Genomic DNA, 19,900 nt, shown 5'->3' with positions numbered 1-19,900 from the left:
AGCAAAGGAGTGGGAGATTTTCTCGCTAGACAGAGAGGATGGGAATTTAAGTTTACTAAAAGTTGCTAATAGAGTGGGGGAGACCGTGAAGTAATTGTAAGCTGAAGAGAGAAGCAGCAAAAAAGCAGCAGTGAAAAGTTCATCTTAAAGTGGAGGAGAGATGAGGATCAGCACACTGATGATGAGTGCAAGCAGGGGTAAATACTTTCATCATTTTTAAATGTCCCAGAAGAGAGGGACGAGTTTGAGCAAATACAAAAAAAGAAGATGCTTTCTTTTCTTTTTTTCTTTATTAAGTAAAAGATAAGCAAAAAAAATGGAGAGATCTTGCCTGTTCGCCTTCCTTTCTGTTGCACTCTTTTTCTCTCTCTCTAATGCACAAAACCATTGTGGAGAAATAACTAAAGGTGTGGGCACCAAGAAAGAGGAAATGAAGTGGGAGTGAAAACATGAAGAAACCTTAAGAAAATTGCTAGTTATTTCCTAGACTTGGTTAAACTATGAAGCAAATGAAATATAGCTTTGGAAGACTGTTTTTCTCTTGATTTTTCTTCCCTCACCCCCGCCCCCCTCACAGGAACCCCTCTCCCCTCCCTCTTTATTATTGTTCTCCACCTGGACTGTTTTTTCTGGACTAGGCCCCCTTCCTACCAGTCTGTTCAGCTTGAATCAGCTAATGACTCTACCCTTGGAAGTTCAAACAATGGATAACTGATAATTAGGCCTACTTAGCACTCTAATCTGTTACCTGGTTCATCCCAGGGCTCCCCAACTGCTCTGGAAAGAGAGTAGGATGAAGAAATGAGGCACAACAGGAAGGGAAGGAAAGGTGAATAAGTAAGTCAGCTGTTATTCTTCTCAGGTATAACCAAATTTTAAAATACTCTAGCTGAGGTTGTAATGTAATCCCAGAGAAGAGCTCTTTCATAGAGAAATCCATACATCATGAGATTGACCCTCTTCCTGAAATCTTTAATTTGTTGGGGAAGTCATCCCAGGACTTTCATTTACATCCCTTGAGATTTCTTAGCTTGCTTCCATATAACACTAGTTTTAACTTATAGTACTGAGTTTCCAAGGAAATATATGTAAAATATATCTAGCCATGGGGCGCCTGGGTGGCTCAGCTGTTAAGGGTCTGCCTTGGGCTGGGATCAAGCCCCTCATCGGGCTCCCTGCTCGGCGGGAGGCTTGCTTCTCCCTCTCCCGCTCCCCCTGCTCGTGTTCCCTCTCTCGCTGTGTCTCTCTCTGTCAAATAAATAAATAAAAAATCTTAAAAAAAAAAAAATATATATATATATCTAACCATGTTAATGGTTAGTGTTACCAAACACTAGGCTCCAAGCAGAGACACATGCAGTTCCCCAGTTGTGTCAACAGGTGGTGCCATTTATACACAATCATGCATATTTTCCAGTTTATTATTTAATATAATAAGTTCTAATAACTTCTCAAAAATGTTAATATGAACAAATAATTGGCCTTTGTGTTTTATTGAATTTGTATGCTTCTGGCAATCATTACTTCTGGAGGAGAGGTTTTCTAATGTTTTATTTTGTCATTGTCACTGATTACTATTTTTGTTTAAAACAGTTTCATTTGTATAATAAGAAAGTAACTTCAACCAGAAAAAGACATTTTTACCCCCCAAATTTCATTTCAACTGTGTTTTGATTCAAAGCAGGATAAAGAGAGAGGTAGAAATAAAGGCAGGCGGCTCTCGTCCAGGTGCATCACTAGGCTGCTCAGGGGTGATTCTAAAGCCACAGATTTCTGTCGGGATTCTCTCTTTAATTCTGAGAAAACGATTTCCTAATTATATTTTTTGGTTTCACTCTAAGATGGCTTCTCATCAGTCCATAAATACCCATAGCTAGTTCTGCCAGCATTTTTGGTTTGCAGATTATGTGTTGTATGAGGCAAAACATAGCAACACAAACATTTAAATTGCCCCCATGTTTTACAACCTCAACTGCTGTATTTTATATAAAGGCCACAAAATGAATATGGTTACTGATGAAAATTGGGTATACACCAAGGACTCTGCATGCTGAACTTGAGAATGGAGCAGACTGAGAAACCAAAAGCATCCGCTGAGAAAGGTGGGTAAGGAGTCAACTCCTCAGAGCGGTTACCATGTTCATTCCTACAGGTTAGACATTAGCCAAGGGAAAGGGGGATTATTTTTTTCATTTGAGAAGTCTGATTTCCAATATTACATGGATATGAGTAATAGTGTTTGTTACATAGGAAAGAAGCAATTTGTATGAGGGAGTTGAATGAAAATAGTTGTAAAATATTACTATATGCTAGAATCTATTTTTTGGTTTTGTTTGTTTTTCTTTTTCGTGTACTTTTGGGTTTTTTTTTTTTTTTTGGTTTCTATTTATCATATGCCTACAAGTTTTACTTTTAAAAATACAGCAAAACATGTTTGATGTGCCTCAAAATGCCTATATAAAGATCAGTGTTCAATGCAAGGGCCACTTGCCATAATTACGTAGTGTTTACTTCGTTCAGGAAAGTAAGACCTTTCCTTTGCTTTGCAGGCACACTGGTGTGCCATTTATTAAACCAATTTTAACCTTCCTCATGGTAATATTTCACCTTGTTTCTTCACTATTCGTGTACAATAGTAATTATTTACAAAATTCTTTTAAAACCTTAGCAAATGATTAAGAATATTCCAGTAAAACCAGAGCAATTGTCAAGGAGCAGATCTATATTAAACAAGCTGATTTTCAACAAATAAGCCTGAAACATATTTTTCAGGGTAATGCTTGCAAACAGCAATACTTTGGTTGGCCAGTTACTGATTACTAGATTACTCTTCCCTTTTGAACAGCTTTGAGCTCCATACTAGGAAGGGTGCCAGATGCCCAGAGACTGAGTTGTCCTTCTGTAAGAGTCATTTCTTAGTGTTTGTAATTAATGGCTACATAATACACAAAAGAACGTTGTTAAATTTATTTTGTTAGGGAATAAAAATAATAGCTTTTCTTATATTTCTGATTTTGCCCTGGGACTGTGCCCGTTACTTTATATATACATTACCTAATTCAATATGAAAAACAACAGTATGTGGGACTATTACAAAATTTTTGTCTAAACTCAAGCTAATCAGATGCATACAAAATTTCCTGCTTAGTGTATAGTCTGTAAAATAATTTTAATATAATTTGTACTTCTGTCCTAACACTGCAAATGAAATGGAGTCCCTTAGAAAATGCTTATAGGTACCTTTTATATATCGTGACATAAACTCAGCTAACTGACTGGGACCTATGAAGTATTAAATCATGATTTAATGATAAGCCACACTGAAACCTTTTAGAAATAAATTAATGCTGATCAGATGACAGAAATAATACTTCTTGAAGCAAAAAATATAAACATCAATTCACTTAATTATGAGCATTTGTGAGGCCATTAAGAACTCATTTCTTAAATAAGAATTGTAGACAATGTTTAAAACTCCCTGAATATTTTACCACTTGCCACGTCACTACTAAATTAGCAGAATAACAAAAATAGCCAAGACAAATTGAGTACTTACCATGGTTCAGATGATATGCCAAGCCATCCCCAGGTATTATCTTATTTAATATTCACAACAAACTCATGAGGCAAAGACTGTTCGCCCCTCAGATGGAAGAGGAACCAGGTATTTTTTTTTTTAAGATTTTATTTATTTATTTGAGAAAAAGAGAGAGAGAACACAAGGGGGGGAGGGTCAGAGGGAGAAGCAGACTCCCTGCTGAGCGGGGAGCCCCATGAGGGGCTCATTCCTAGGATTCCAGGATCATGACCTGAGCCGAAGGCAGTCGCTTAACCAACTGAACCACCCAGGTGCCCAAAGAGGAACCAAATATTAGAAAGATGAAGGAACTTGGCACAGTGTCAGAACAGTAGCACAGGTTATAAGATGCAAGGCCTAGACCAAGAACCTGATATTTCTGTTTCAAAGACCATCTCATCCTCTGAGCTGTTCGCAGCCTTCCTTCAGCGAAGAAATTCTCCATATCTTCTACAGAAAAATAAAAACAAATTAAAACAACAGAAAATTCGGAATATGTTATATACTGCCAGAAAAAAATTTAGGGCCACCTTTACCAGTCCTTATCAATCAATATAAATAAACATGAGGTGACTGATTACTGACACTATTGAAAGAATTAATTCACTTTCTCAAGAGGCTGAAGATACACTGCTTAACTGATAATGCAACTTTAGATATTCCAGACTAAATTAGCCAACTGAAGTAAAATAGTTGTGTTTCAAAGCCTAGGCAGCTACAGAAGTTCAGCCACATAATACATTACTGTGGATCAGATTGCTTTTTAGCCCCACTTACTACCCTCAGAAGAATCAGCCTGGTTTTGCTCATGACATCTAAGGGACTTTGTGATTCTTCAACAAGAAACTGTATTTTATTTATTTATTTATTTTTAAGATTTTATTTATTTATTTGAAAGAGAGCATGCAGTGGCAGGGGGAGGGGCAGAGAGAAAGGGAGAAGCAAGCTCCCTGCTGAGCAGGGAGCCCCAACCAGATCCCAGGACCCTGGGATTTTGACCTGAGCTGAAGGCAGCCACTTAACCGACTGAGCCACCCAGGCACCCCAAGAAATTGTATTTCAAAAATGAGAGCTAATTTTTTGAAAATTATGAGTTGCAAGCTGCCCATTTGATCAGACCCATGCCCTCAACACGTCTACATCTTGATACCTAAAGAAACCATGTAACCCAAGATGGATTTTGAATATTTATGTATTATACATACAAAGGGTAACCTGTTTGAACTTCTTTGAATCATGTTTCTCACAGATAGCTTTGAGGATTTCTGACTCATTACTTTTCTTTGTTTCATTATTTTGTTAAATGTAAGGACTCTTGGAAAAGATAAAGCTATGCCTTTCAAAGAAACCGCTGCCATCTCCCACTGATCGAAAGAAGTTTGACCATGACTTTGCCATCTCCACTTCCTTTCACGGGGTGCACAATATCGTTCGCAACCAGAGCAAAATTCGAAAGCTGATCTGGTTGGTGGTGGTCTTGGGCTCAGTCTTACTCGTCGTATGGCAGATCTACAGTCGCTTGGTCAACTACTTCACATGGCCCACCACGACGTCTATAGAGGTTCAGTATGTGGAAAAGATCGACTTCCCAGCTGTGACATTTTGTAATTTAAACAGGTAAAAATTCCTCTTTTAGTGTAATAAGTCTCTACAACTTTGTTAGTATAACCTTTCTTGTATCACTGAAATATAGAGTTTTATTATGTGATATTTAATGTATCTAAACCCATCAAGTTCTTAAATTATACTTAAAAACCCAAATTTAGGAGGGCAAAGAAGCTTATTTGATTTCTTCTTTCTTTTCTTCCTTCTTTCTTTCCACAATTATTTACTAGGCAGCACACCAAATCCTGTGGTTAGATCAACGTAAAAGTCTGGATCCTTGTGCTTAAAGAGTTTGTTAATTAGCAAAAAGGAAAGAAACATGAACAATCACAATGCAATATGCATGGTCATTGTGCAGTACCATAAAGTATGCTCAAGGGCTCTGAAAGCACAGGGGACAGGTGATGGGCTATGTTTGGAGTATCACAGAAGTCAAGTATCAAGGATGCCCTAGACATCTGCTAAACAGCAGTTTCTAGGTGGAGATGAGGAAGAACCTGAAGAGGGAACCACTGAGCAAAAGTAGTTTGGAGACAGGAAATGTTTTGATGCATTCACGATGGGACCTTTAATGTAACAGAGGGGGGCCAGCTTCATGGACGTCTGACCTGTGCAGTCACACAGGGCCCTGAGCTCGAAGAGCCTCACACTTGGTTTAATGTTCTGCTGCTCTTGAGTCCTTAACTACAACTCCCTCCAGAAAACAGCAATTCAACAATTACCCTAAGTCTCCTGTAGGAGGGTAGCTGTCCCCCAAGAGGCCTTCCAGAGAAAGCCCTGTATTTGCCTATGGATGAGCCTGAAAGATCACATGTAGGATTTATCTGGGAGGTGGTGGGGGGGTTGATTTCCTTAAGAACCACCACTGATCCACTACTTGTTCATGGACAAGCCACTTAATCTTCTGAGCTTCGTTTGCTTTTACATTAGATGAGATAAGAAATACACCATTTTGTCTCATTCCTGGGATCTTCCTTGGACAGGTGTTCCATATGTATTAGATATTATAGCATGTTTGTGTGACTACTAGATATATGTCAAGGTGTGTATCAAGAGTAAAAGCAAATCAACCCACCCCTCAAAGATTTTTAAAACTATTGTCTATGTTAAATGGTCTGTGTTCTAATACAAGCAAAGGTTGGTTGAAGATATCTGTTATTAAAATAAAATGTATATGCTCTTTTGAGAATGGCAGTATAAGGAATTTCACAGACCTTCTCTTCAGAGAAACAACCATAACTGGTAAAAAAAAATATATATATATATTTTTTTAAAAAAAGCAATCATTGAGGGGTAAATCATCAAAATATAAAGAACTCCTACACCTCAATAGCAAACAAACAAAAACCCCCATAAAACGTAATGACCCAATTTAAAAATGTACTAAGGATTTGAATAGACATTTCTTAAAAGAAGACATATAAATGGCCAACAGGTATATATAAAAAAAAAAAAAACGCTCAACGTCTCTAAACATCAGAGAAATGCAAATAAACAACACAATTAGATATCACTTCACACCTGTCAGGATAGCTATTATATAAAAAAAACAAAAAAACAAAAACACAAAACAACAACAACAAAACAAAAACAAAGACAGCAAGTGTTGGTGAGAATGTGAAGAAATTGTAATCTTTGTACACTGTTGGTGGGAATGCACAAGGGAGGATCCACTATGGAAAACAGTGCAGAGGCTTCTCAAAAAATTAAAAATAGATTTACCATATAATCCAACAATTTCACTTCAAGTATATATCCAAAAGAATTTAAAACAAGATCTCAAAGAGATACTAACACTCCCATATTGATTGCAACAGTATTCATAATACCTAAAATGTGGAAATAATCTGAATGCCCATTGATAGATAAATGGATAAACAAAACGTATTATGTGCATACACTGATATATTATTCAGCCTTATAAAAGAAGGAAGTTCTGCAATATGAGACAGCGTGAATAAATCTTGAGGACACTATGCTAAATGAAATCAGCCAGTCACAAAAAGGAATACTACATGACTCCACTTACGTGATGTATCTGAAATAATTAAATTCATAGAATCAAAGAGTAGAATGGTGGTTGCCAAGGACTGAGGGAAAGGGAATGGAAATGGGCAGTTAGTAATCAATAAGCATAAAGTGTCAGTTATACAAGACAAAGAAGTTTTAGAGACCTGCTGGGCGGCATTGTACCTATAATCAACAATACTGTATGGTACAGTTAGATTTGTTAAGAGAGTAGATCTCTCTGTTCAGTGTTCCTATCACATAAAATAAAGTTTTTTAAAAGAATTAGTAGTGGGGCGCCTGGGTGGCTCAGTCGTTAGGCGTCTGCCTTTGGCTCAGGTCATGATCCCAGGGTCCTGGGATCGAGCCCCGCATCCGGCTCCCTGCTCCGCAGGAAGCTTGCTTCTCCCTCTCCCACTCCCCCTGCTTGTGTTCCCTCTCTCACTGTGTCTCTCTCTTAAAATAAATAAATAAAATCTTTAAAAAATAAAAAAATAAAAATAAATAAAAGAATTAGTAGAAAAAAAGAGAAAATCATTGTATCTGCTACAATATTTAGAATATAATAAAATGTACCTAAATATATTTTTTAAAAGGAACCATTAAAGTCTCTGGAAATTGTCCTCAGGGAATATAGCAAATGAAGGAACAGTTATTTAAAAAAAAAAATCCACTAAATCTCAGTAAGAACAGTGAAAGTCTATAGAACTTGTGCCACAAACCTCTCCCTTCTTTCTTGACATGACATGAAGCTATGGTCTAGGTGGGTCTGACCAAAAAGACAGGGCTCTGTCTCTTCCCCCTTTCCAGTCAAGGGCTACACTATGCACCAGGAAATGCAGGCTGCCAGCACTACTCATTCAATTCAACTTCATATTGCAAAGGCTAAATTCCAGATGCGTACAGGTAAGAGACCGGGAGTTCCATTACTCGTGACTCCCACTTACAGGGTAGAAGCTCTACCCTGGGGGTGGTAGACCAGAACACTTAATTGCCTTCACCTCAGCCTGCTCAAGGGTGGAGGTTCCATACTGAGAGAGCCATGGTCAGAAGACTATAAACCACTGCCCTGTCCAGAATGCTGCTTATAAATATTTTACCCAGTGGGAGAGGCGGGCCATAAGAACAAAGAAGTCTGCCGTTCTCCCTAATGGAACTCTTCTTGTAACAGAGTGTGGTGAAATTCAACTTGGCTTGTAACAGAGTGTATGGTTCAAGCCTAAGGATGCCCTCAAAACAACATAGATTTTGGTGGTAAACAATTAAGAGGAGGTTAGTAGGTTTATGAGAACAAACTAAACTATAGACCAGCTAGTTTTTTGTAAGAATACAGAGAAGAGATATACAAGAAGAGTTCTCCTGGGGTTAGAAGAACTCTCAAAGACTGGCCTCAAAATCTACTCCTTTAAAGGGGCCCACACTTAATTAGATTAGACTGCAGGTCAATCTATGCCCTGGAGAGATTAAGATAATGAAAAGAGAAGCCACAAAATGAGAGAAATATTTGCCAAAGACATATCTGATAAAGGACTGTTATCCAGAACACACAGAGACCTATTAAAACTTAAAAATAAGAAAAACTTGATTAAAAAATGAGTCCAAGACATTAACAAATACCTCACCAAAGAAAATGTACAGGTGACAATTGAGCACTTAAAAAGATGCTCCACATCAAATGTCATCAGGGAAATGCAAATTAATATAACAATGAGATACCACTAGACACGTATCAGAATGGCCAAAATCTAAAAGAGACCTCACATCCCGGTGAGAATGTGGAGCAACAAGGACTCCCATTCATTGTTCTCATTATTGAATTTAAAACAAAGTATGTTACTGGAGATAAAGAGAGTCAGTTTATAATGATAAAAGGGGTGATCTCTCAGGAAGATATAATTCAACACATACAGTTGCATACTTCAGTACCCCACTTTCAGTAATCAGTAGAACAACAGAGCAGAAGCTCAACAAGGAAACGAAAGACTGAGCAGACTTGAACATCCATATAAACCAGAAACAAACTAGACCTAAAAGAATCTGTGGGCCATTCCATGCCATAGCCGCAGAATACACACTCTTCTCAAGTGCACGTGAAACATTTATGGCAAGGCCATAAAATAAACTTCGATAAATTCAAAAGATTTGAAATCATTCTGAGTATGTCCATCAACAGCAATAGAGTGAAATCAGAAATCATTAATAGAAAGAAACTGAGGTGTGGATATTAAACACCCTAATAGCCAACAAGTCAAAGAAGAAATAAAATATTAGACAATACTCTGAGGTGAATGAAAAATGAGGATACAACATAGCAAAACTTATGGGATGCCAGGGTGCTTGGATGGCTCAGTCAGTTGAGGATCTGACTCTTGATTTTGGCTTGGGTCCTGATCTCGGAGTCAGGGGATAGAGTCCCATGGCGGGCTTCAAGCTCAGGGCAGAGTCTGCTTGTCCCTCTCCCTCTACTCCTCCCCTTCCCCCCGCTTGCATGCGCTTTCTCTCTCTCTCTCTCTCAAATAAATAAAGAAAATCTTTTAAAAAAATTATGGGATGCCACTGAAGCCATGCTGCCAGGGAAATTTATAGCTGCAAGCACCTGTTCTAGAAATAAAGATCTCAAAGAAAATATTTAATAATCTATGATATAAGTATTTTCATAATTTTTAGTATAAAAATGTAATTCATTTTGCATAGCTCAAATCACAAATCAACGATTTAGGCTCTTGTGTTGGTGTATCTTAAAAAAACTGGTAGTGTATTCTAGCTCAGTTAGATACCGTAAATACCCAGACAAAAAAAAAAATATTCAATATTTTAGAAACTATAGTTACAGAATAGGGAAATTCTTAATTATAAGGGAATTATTTTCTTAGATGACAAAGAACTTAGGTGACATCCGTACTGTAGGGGTAGGAGACATTTTCATCTCCCAGAGTTTAGTTTTATAGGTAGATACTTTGAATCTCAGTATATGAGCATCTTACTCAATATAGTTCAGCAAATTACTGGCTGATGAGGGAAAGGACTCAAGCCGTCTACTGTCTGGTTCTCAAAGCCAGTGGTCTTCAAACATTTTAGTTCTGGGGCCATATAATGGAACTTTGAAAAACTATTTATTCTACATGCATATTTTAAATTGATATCTAAATTTTAAACCATAATTTTAAATAAGTTTATTTCTTATTTTAGGAGATCAAAAATATTATAAATTTTATGAGATAGAGTAGGATAAGGATCGACGGTCATAAGAATAAATATTTTATGTGATTCCATGAAGTTTTAGCGATTTTATTGCATAAAGCACATTGATATAAATCACATAAATTGTTATCTACGGGCTTTACTTGATTTTCTCAATAATCGAGAAGTCGCACAGAATAACCCAGCTACATTTAAAATAACAAATTGTACTACTCTGTACTACTATAGCTTTTCTCAATTCAGAAGATCCCAGCAAGTGCTCAAACCCCTTGTGCTTAACGCCAAGCTTCACCCTAATCAGAAATATGTGCATGACAAAGCAAGACAAAATTTAAGGAGCCTTGATTAATTCTTAGGGTCTTTTCTGAGGCAAGATACAATTTAATTGTGTATGGGTCTACTAGAAGCTCTGAGTTTGCCAAACACCAGTATGCATTAGTATATGCTAAGATTTATGATGAGTGACAGGTAAAAACTCTCATAAATGGGAAAAGTACCATTGTGAACACAGGCTCTTTTTAAACCTTAGGTGAAAGTTGAAGATCTGGAAATTTATTCCCTTAAAATTGACTGTGCATGCGTACCCTCAGGTCAATACATGTCCCAGTCTGAAGACCATTATTCTAAGCTGCATTGCCTCCAATTCACATAGAGAAAGTAAAGCGTACGATTGCGATTTCCTTTTTTTTTTTTTTTAAGATCTTATTTATTTATTTGACAGAGAGAGACACAGGGAGAGAGGGAACACAAGCAGGGGGAGTGGGGGAGGGAGAAGCAGGTTTCCCACTGAGCAGGGAGCCCTGTGAGGGGCTGATCCCAGGGTCCTGGGATCATGACCTGAGCCGAAGGCAGACACTTAATGACTGAGCCACCCAGGCACCGCCCATTGGTATTTTCTTAAAGTCACTAGTTAGGGACTGGAAAAAAGGTCTGCTGTTGGCTCCTAATATCTGTACTCTTGCTAAACTACCTTATCAGCAGGAATCGATACCTGAGATGAGGAAATTTTGCCAAGGGATCTCAGATTATTAGGAAGGGTTTACTTTTTACCATGGGTCTCAGGGGCCTGTGCAAGGTATATGACGGCCTAGAGTAGATAATTTTTGTAACATTCCCCTCCTTTATATAACAAAATTATTTTCAGTTACAATTATGAAATTAAACATATAGCAAAATGGCCTCTATGTATTTGTTCTAAAAAAATTTAATTAAGTAAATATAATACGAAAATAGGAAAAATAATACATTGATAATTTTTAACATTGATGTATTTTTGAAATAAAAAGAAAAGACCTTTATTTTGGATCTGTCAGTGTGATGAATAATTGTAGCATCGTAGCTTCCGTTTTTCAGCCTTTTGCAAATTTGTCAATTGTTTCATCAAAATTAACCTTCTTTATATATTCATGCTGAATTGCCAACACAGCTGGGTTTGTAGGTATAGTTTCATTCACAGTTGACTGAAAAATACTTATAAATTTTAATCTTGAAAAGTTCTTTCCCACGAAGCAATGACTAAATAAAGAGGACTTAAACTCATCAGGATACATTTGGCAGAGGTTTATAAAAATCACACCTCACAATAAATTCCAGGAATTGCAATACTGCTTGTGGTTTTGTTCCTGTGGGATCTATTCTAGTGACCCTCAGATGTTCCTGTGTTAAACCTGTTCACTAAACTATCTTCAGCATAAAATTAATCACAGATTTCCATTATATCATATTTGGTAAAGAAACAAAACAACAACAACAACAACAACAACAACAACAAAACCTCTGAAATTTGTTTTCTTCTGCTAAACACAGAAATAAAATAAATAAAGAATAAAAACAGAAATAATGACTGGATATAGTGAATATGGATGTTATTTGAGCTATTACATTAGAATGAGTAACTCAAGTTCCATTTATTTTCCCAGTAGTCACTGTGCTTCTTGGTTTATTCCAAATCTACTGTTTAAATATGAGGTAAGGGATTTTAAATCAAAGATAAAATCATGACTCTTATACAAAGATAAAATGAGCACATGTCAAAGATTTTATTTCCGTAGAGAACTGTAAGAGACTAAAATTGGCTCATAGAAGAATCCAAACAGCAGACGTTCTTCCCTATTTTTCCTCTCCATAAAATGATCTGCAAAATATACATTTCTTGTTAATACATGCTAGGCTTCAATATGTTTTGGTGGGATCTGATGAAGGGCTGAGTCAGGCATCAACTTGGACATCAGATGGAACGTGCGCATTTGTGTCCCCAAATCTGGGGTGTGTAGTTAGAGACATTCCCACATGCATTCTGTAACTGGCTATCACTTACTAACTTGTTGCAACAAAGCAATGCATTTTTATTAGTGTCTTCTTTTGCCAACCTCTTACTAGTGTATGTTAAATAAAAGAGTAAGCCAAACTCTAACTAAGCAAGATTTCTGAAAGAATAGACGTGGGCAGGTTTAGAAATTTACATTAAAGACGAAAAGACTCAGAGCAAGACACTTTGGTGTTAGGCTGAACAATATGTCTCAATTTTTTTACTTCCTTTGTTCCAAACATTGTTAACTTTATTCATTAAGTCTAGTTCATCAGGCTAAATCGCCCTCATGGTCTCAACTATTTTGATGTAATAAAAAAATCATTTCAAAAGAATATTTTAAAATGCCCTCTCTTTTACCGTCTTCATTTATTTTATTTATACCTCCTACACGTGTGAGAATTCTTTCTTTTCTCTGCATAGTCGTTTTGAAAAGAATCCAGTGAACATTACTATCAGCCTGGGTAGAACCCCCAAAGTTGCAGGGCTTTGGAGCAGATCCCTGGTATGGTGTCATCATTCAGAGAGATAGAAAGCTGAAGGAAGTTCAAGGTCCATTCCTCAATTAGGTCTACCACTGTGATCCACCCCCACCCCAAATCACTTGCAAATGTAGACTGTTAACTCCCCAAAGATCACTAGAAACACATTTGACCAAGAAAAGCAAGGTTGTTGGATATATTCTCGTTAGGTAGAATACCACCATCAGTTAATAGTGTCTCTAAGGAAAGGGGAAGTCAAAAGAGGATATGTATAGGATTCTAGAACCTGGGCTGGTGGATATAAGGCAGGCCTTCAAGGTTCAAAGCTGGTTAAGTAAGAGATTCTATTTAGACTTGACCATGAAAACAGTTTCTCATCTCTAAAAGGATGTATGATGCTGGTTTGGGTGTGTTTTTTATTTTCCATGTTTTGTTTTATATATGCTCTACCTTGACTGAAAAAGGGTTTAATGTGGCTTGTAGGAGAAAGCAAAAGATAATAGAAAGTGAAGGTAAAATATAAAATCTGGGTCAGAAAAGAAGTCCAGGAGTGAGGTCACATACACACAAACCAAGCACCACATGGCTCTGTGTACTTAGCAAGAGTGGATATACTCTTCATTCTATGCTTTCTAGCAGTAAATTTGAATGGAGAGTGTTTGTTCAGTTTCAAGACTTACATAATATCCAAAATATGAAAATACCAATCAAATTTTGAAAAGAATATATGGTACACAAATAAACAACCATACATAAGGCAAGGCAGAAATTGCTCAGCAGAAGGGAATTAACAGCGTACTTATTGTAGTTAGGGCAAATAGGTTCCTTCTGCTTTAATTGCCAGGAAAATATTTGGACAGTAAAGGGGGCATTAATTTTTTTTTTTAAAGATTTTATTTATTTATTTGACAGAGAGAGACACAGCGAGAGAGCGAGCACAAGCAGGGGGAGTGGGAGAGGGAGAAGCAGGCTCCCCGCTGAGCAGGGAGCCCGATGCGGGGCTCGATCCCAGGACCCTGGGATCATGACCTGAGCCGAAGGCAGACGCTTAACGACTGAGCCACCCAGGCGCCCCTAGGAGGCATTAATTTCATGAATAGTTGAGACTCTCACTATATTCCAGGCACACTTCTAAATGTTTTAGGAAAAATAACCTATTCATCAAAATAACATTTGAGGTAGGTTTTTAACATACCCTGATTTTACAAGTGAGGAAACGGGAGTCGCAGTGAAATGATGTCATACCATTAAGCGGCTCCAGTCCTGGTTGTTGGCCCATACTAACAAGCTGAGTCAGGAGATGTACCACAAAGTGCGTCTGAGACTGAAGTTCCCACTCTACCATTGTAACCAGACACATACAAGGAAGATGTTGGAAAATAGTTCCAACATAACCACACGGGCACAGTACAAAGCCACAATGACAGAGCTGGGATTTGAACCCGGGAAATCTGGCCCCTGAGTCTATATTCTTAGTAACTTCGCATTCCCACCTCTCTCTTCATGTTGGGTCTTGAAGATCCATTAGGATGTATCCAGATCAAGGTCTGGAAAGTATTCTAGGTAAATGAAACGACACGTTCAAATACAAGGCAAATTGCAGGATGTGGCAAAGACCTCTTAGGAATTCAGTTTTGCTTGAATGTATTATGAATGAAGGAAAATGTAGCAGATAAGCTGGAGAAGCTAATAGGGTCAAGATGTTTGATGTCTGTCCTCTAGATCATAAGTGTTTGCTATTCTAAATATTGCCTTTATTCCTACTAATAGGTTCCAAACAGAAGCTGCAGCCAAATTTAGCGTTATTTTTTTCTTATGGAATATCGTATACAAAGTCCTCCATTTTCAGGAAATCAGGTCCAATTACACTGGCTTTAAAGAAGCTATTGATTTTCTTGCAAGTCATCAAAACTTCAGCATTACAGAGTTTGTAAAAGAAAATGGTTTTTATCTCAACAATAGCACTCTGTTGGAATGTGACTTTTTTGGAAAGCCCTGTGGTCCACAGGTAACAATTTGATATTTCTTCAAATATCATCAACATAATAAACGACTGCACTGTACTGTTTCACACTCAGATCAAGTTTACTTTCATGGGGAATCAATCTAAATTTGCTCAAAGAGTATATTTCATTAGCTCAGCCTTATGACATCAGGGGGTGTGGAATACACATGAGACATATTTCTTTTTCCAGGTGGTTAGATAAGAGAAGATAGAGAACAGAAATCTTTGATTACTTTTATTGCAGGATAATCTCCAAAAAAAAAAAATTAACCCAAGGGAATATTTTAATATTTCCCATTCTTCAATAACATATTCCAAGATAGCATTTTTATTATCATTAAGGAGCCAACATTCAAAAAAAATTTTTTTTTCGCTTGGAGGCTGTAGAAAATGAGCAGCCACCAGCATTTGACTGTGAAAATTATATATATTTCTCTAATCGCTCATAACATCCTGTTTTTATCCTTTATATAATTAATTTACATTTCAGATAAAATGTTGGATATCCCTGGAAACTATTAGCAAAGGTATATGTAGGCACTTTGACACCCTAGTTCTAGTATCAGTAATTCTGCAGCAAGTGTTGTTAGGTGATTCCGAGTAAACGTCACAAATTCGTGATTCTGGGACACAATTCCTAATCCTTCTGGTAGCCTTCCTTAGCGCACAGAAAACAGACAAAAAAAGGCCTGACAGACATCTGACTGAGATGAAGCCCAGTTCTAAACTCTTAATTTAGAGAAGTTCTTCTGTGTTGCTTGTTATTTACTAACCAACATGTTTAAACTTGTCACCAAGAAATTTTGTATTAGACAGGAATTTTTCAGTTGCAACTCACAGAAACCCACCTCTGGAAGCTAAAGAGTAGAAAGAATGCATTGGTTTAATTAACAGGGAACTCTTAAGAGTAGGACTGGCTTCAGAAAAGGCTCAACCGAAACACTTTGACAACATCATTAACATTCTCTCTCTCTTTCTTTCTCATGACTCACGTTGGTTTTTTCCTGTGTGAATTTTCCTCACAGAGCCATGAGGATTGCTGACAACCTTCGCCTCTCATTATCATAGGTTAACCCTCCAGTATCCTCTTAATAATTCCATGCAAGACTGATCAGCTTTACTTAGGACACATGTCAATTCTTAAACCAATCACTGAAGTGAGGGAGTGGGGTATTCAGATTGGTCCAGTTTTTATCATATGGGTGCCTCTGTGGTATTGGCATTTGGAGGAAGAGGATCCCCCAAGAAGCAGAGCAATGTGATTGGCTGCCCCAACATGGTGGGGGAGGGGGAAGTTCCTCAAAGAGAGGATGTGAGAGCCTTCTCCATAGGTAAGAATACATGTTTCCATGAATCCTTACTAAATATCCAACAAATAACTTTTTAAAACATGCTTATTTACATAAAAAATCTCAATGAGATAATCACATACATATTGACAAGTGCATATTAAAAAAAATAAAAACTATTAATGGACACAAACCAGAATCACCGTATTACCTATTCTTTCTGATATTTCTGCTTTCTCATTTAGACATCTGATTTTTTTTTTAAAGTTAGAGCAACTTAAACTTCAAAAGTGGCCAAAATACCTAACTAATTACATTTCATTTGGATTATTTTCATATTGAGGACTTTGCACATGTCTTCACTGAATATGGAAATTGTTTTACTTTTAATCATGGCGAAAATATTCAAGCAAAGGAAAAAGTCAGTGTCTCTGGAAGAGGCTTAAGCTTGCTCTTCAATGTCAATCAGGTACTGAATTTTCTTAAACCTCACCAGGGGTCAAGACAAACAAGAATGTGTAGGGGTTTCAAAAGATTTGATCAAAATATTTTGCCCTGTACTACTGACTGTCATTTTTGTGACTCCAGAAATGTTCATGCCACAAAATAAGGAAGACAGAAGTTTCTAAATCACAATGCATATAGTTAATTTAAAATGACTTCATGTATTTTAAGAATATTTTTAGAAAGACTTTTATGTAAAAAAGGCAATATGTTTTAGAAAGAAGTCATTTATGCACATTTGACAAACCATGGAATCTATAGTCTGAAGGATGACTAAAAAAATACTTGTTATATAAAGAATGTTGTATAAATTGACTTTGCCTAAGCCTAGCTTCTACAAACTTGTAATTGGTCCAAGAAGTTTAAGTGTTTAGGCCTGAGAGGCAGATGTCCAGACACCTAAGCAATGCAGTAGTTGTCAGCTTCAAGGGTACTTGGTAGAGCTCCCCCCACCAAGGTTAATTCTTATGTTCTATCTTACACAGCTGTTCCTAGTATTACACATGTAGAGATATTCTGCTTCGTTACTGTGCTTTTGTAAATGAAGATTCTGAAATGTTGATAAATTAAGCATCCAAAATCATATGATTAATGTGAAGTTGAGAAATAAACTTAGTTTCCCCAAATCCCATTGAACTATCCTCTCTCTCAGTCCAAGTGAATGGGGCCATTGGCTACTTTCAAAGAATTTTTCTTTGAGGTATGTTTCATAACTTCCTCTTGCACCCCACTCAAGACACATTTTTGTTCCAACAAAGTACTGCACAGTACAATGCATGTATATATATTTGATTTTATATATAAATGTATATATATATATTTATTATACATATATTTGATTTATATTTCTAGGTCATTTAAATACTAGCCATATAGTCTGTTCAAATATTATATTATGAATTTTACAAACTAGAATTTCCCAAATATTTTTAGAATGCAATTAAAATCTGCAAATGCAAAGTAATATTCCATAAGTAAATGGCTCCTAAGTACTTGTCCAGACTAGCTAGTTGAGTGTTTCTTAGAGAGTCATAACAGACCCAGGAGAAATAGGGTCCTGAGTTACAAATAGAATATTAAGCGTGTTTATTAAATGCAATTACATATGCAGTTGACCCATTCACAGGAAAAATCATCATATTCCCAAGCCCTATCTTTCTCCCTATAATCTAAAATTACAACTACAGACAGTCCCTGACTTAACAATGTCTCCACTTACAATTTTTCAACTTTACAATGGTGCAAAAGTGATACATATGCAGTCAAAGTCATACTTCAAATTTTGAATTTGGATCTTTTCTCGGGCTAGCGATATGCGGTACGACTCTCTCTCGTGATTTTGGGCAGAGGCTGCTCCCGGGTAGCCACGCAATCACCAGCATAAATAACGGATACACTTGCAACCATACTGTACCCATACAACCATTCTGGTTCTCACTTTCGGTTCCAAATGCAATAAATTACATGAAATATTCAACATTCTGTTAGAAAATAGGCTTTGTGTTAGATGATTTTGCCCTACTGTGGGCCAAAGTGAGTGCTCTAAGCATGTTTAAGATAGGTTAGGCTAAGCTATAATGTTCTGTAAGTTAAGTGTATTAAATTCATTTTTGATTTATGATATTTTCACCTTACAGTGGGTTTATCAGGATGTAACCTCATTGTAAGTCAAGGAAAATCTTTAATAACAAAATCACCAGAAGTTTAGTGTTCATTTTTTTCATCTGGCATAGGATTTATAGAAGAGCATGGGTATTAAAAACATAGTGTAAATCTTCGATCTTAGGGGGAAATGAATTTCAATTTTATTTATTTATTTATTTATTTATTTATTTATTTATTTAAGATTTTATTTATTTACTTGAGAGAGAGAGCATGAGTAGGGGGAGGGATAGAGGGATAGAGGGAGAGGAGAAGCAGACTCCCTGTTGAGCAGGGACCCCAATGTGGGGCTCCATCCCAGGACCCTGAGATCATGACCTGAGCCGAAGGCAGATGCTTAACCAACTGAGCCACCTAGGCACCCCTGAATTTCAATTTTAAATAAGGCCAGAGATTTTAATTGCAAGGAGAAGAAAGGAGCCAAATGATTTTCTAAAACAAGCGAAGCAAAGAGAATAGCCAAGAAAGAAGCAACTAAAAGGCCACAAGGTGAAGAGAGGGCCCTTAGGAAATCAGACGATTAGCAGTCATGATATGTACTATGGTATTCATCTAAGGCGAAAGTAATCTAGAGAAACTGTTGACACCTTGACAGGTGATTCAACCATAAAAAGTACATCTTAGGGGTTTACTTTTCAGTCTGTATATAAGAAGAAATTCGATAGTGATAGGAAATATTTGATTTTAAGTAAGTCAAATGTTCTCACAAGATAATAAAACGAAATCTTGAACGTGTATAGAATTGATATCAATTTGTAATTGAGGAAAATTTTTGGTTGGTTGTTTCAGGAGGAATTCACTGATGACCCAGCCCTTGGTTTCGTTGATGCCGGAATCGTCTTTGTTATCCATTCACCGAAGAAAGTGCCACAGATTGATGGTTTAGGCTTGTCGTCACCTGTGGGAATGCACGCCCGGGTATCAATCCGCCAAGTCAAGGTAAATAACATGTACAAGGTGTAGAATCTGAGCCAATCAGGTAGGGTAGTAAGTGGATATACACATAAATAATACATCCACTAGAAACCTCTTTCTGCCATGCCTTTAGAAGACCTCTGGAAATTCCATAGTTAGTTTCATTTCAGATTCTTTCCCATTACTAGGAGGTACATATGTAGTAAAATCAGTGAATTCACATATACAATATAAGTGGCAGCTGGGAAGCCTGGCAAATTCAGGGTAACTTTAAATTTCATTAGAAAAAGGGCGCCTGGGTGGCTCAGTTGGTTAAGCGACTGCCTTCGGCTCAGGTCATGATCC

The 19,900-nt window shown here is 37.0% G+C and overlaps 1 protein-coding gene across 1 annotated transcript in view; it reads left to right on the top strand.

Moving 5' to 3' along the window:
* The first annotated feature begins 2,062 nt into the window (after positions 1-2,062).
* The window catches only part of ASIC5 (acid sensing ion channel subunit family member 5), a 31,630-nt gene continuing 13,792 nt past the window's right edge, over positions 2,063-19,900 (top strand). The window contains exons 1-5 of the mRNA XM_036072218.2: positions 2,063-2,102; positions 4,888-5,194; positions 14,951-15,188; positions 16,818-16,943; positions 19,430-19,579. Coding sequence (XP_035928111.2) covers positions 2,063-2,102; positions 4,888-5,194; positions 14,951-15,188; positions 16,818-16,943; positions 19,430-19,579 — 861 coding nt within the window. The remainder of the gene's footprint in view (positions 2,103-4,887; positions 5,195-14,950; positions 15,189-16,817; positions 16,944-19,429; positions 19,580-19,900) is intronic.

The sequence above is a fragment of the Halichoerus grypus genome, chromosome 3 (genome assembly GCF_964656455.1).
Source record: "Halichoerus grypus chromosome 3, mHalGry1.hap1.1, whole genome shotgun sequence".
NCBI classification, from domain to species: domain Eukaryota; kingdom Metazoa; phylum Chordata; class Mammalia; order Carnivora; family Phocidae; genus Halichoerus; species Halichoerus grypus.
Note: the sequence above shows the minus strand (reverse complement) of the source record. Positions and strands in the feature narration are given on the sequence as shown.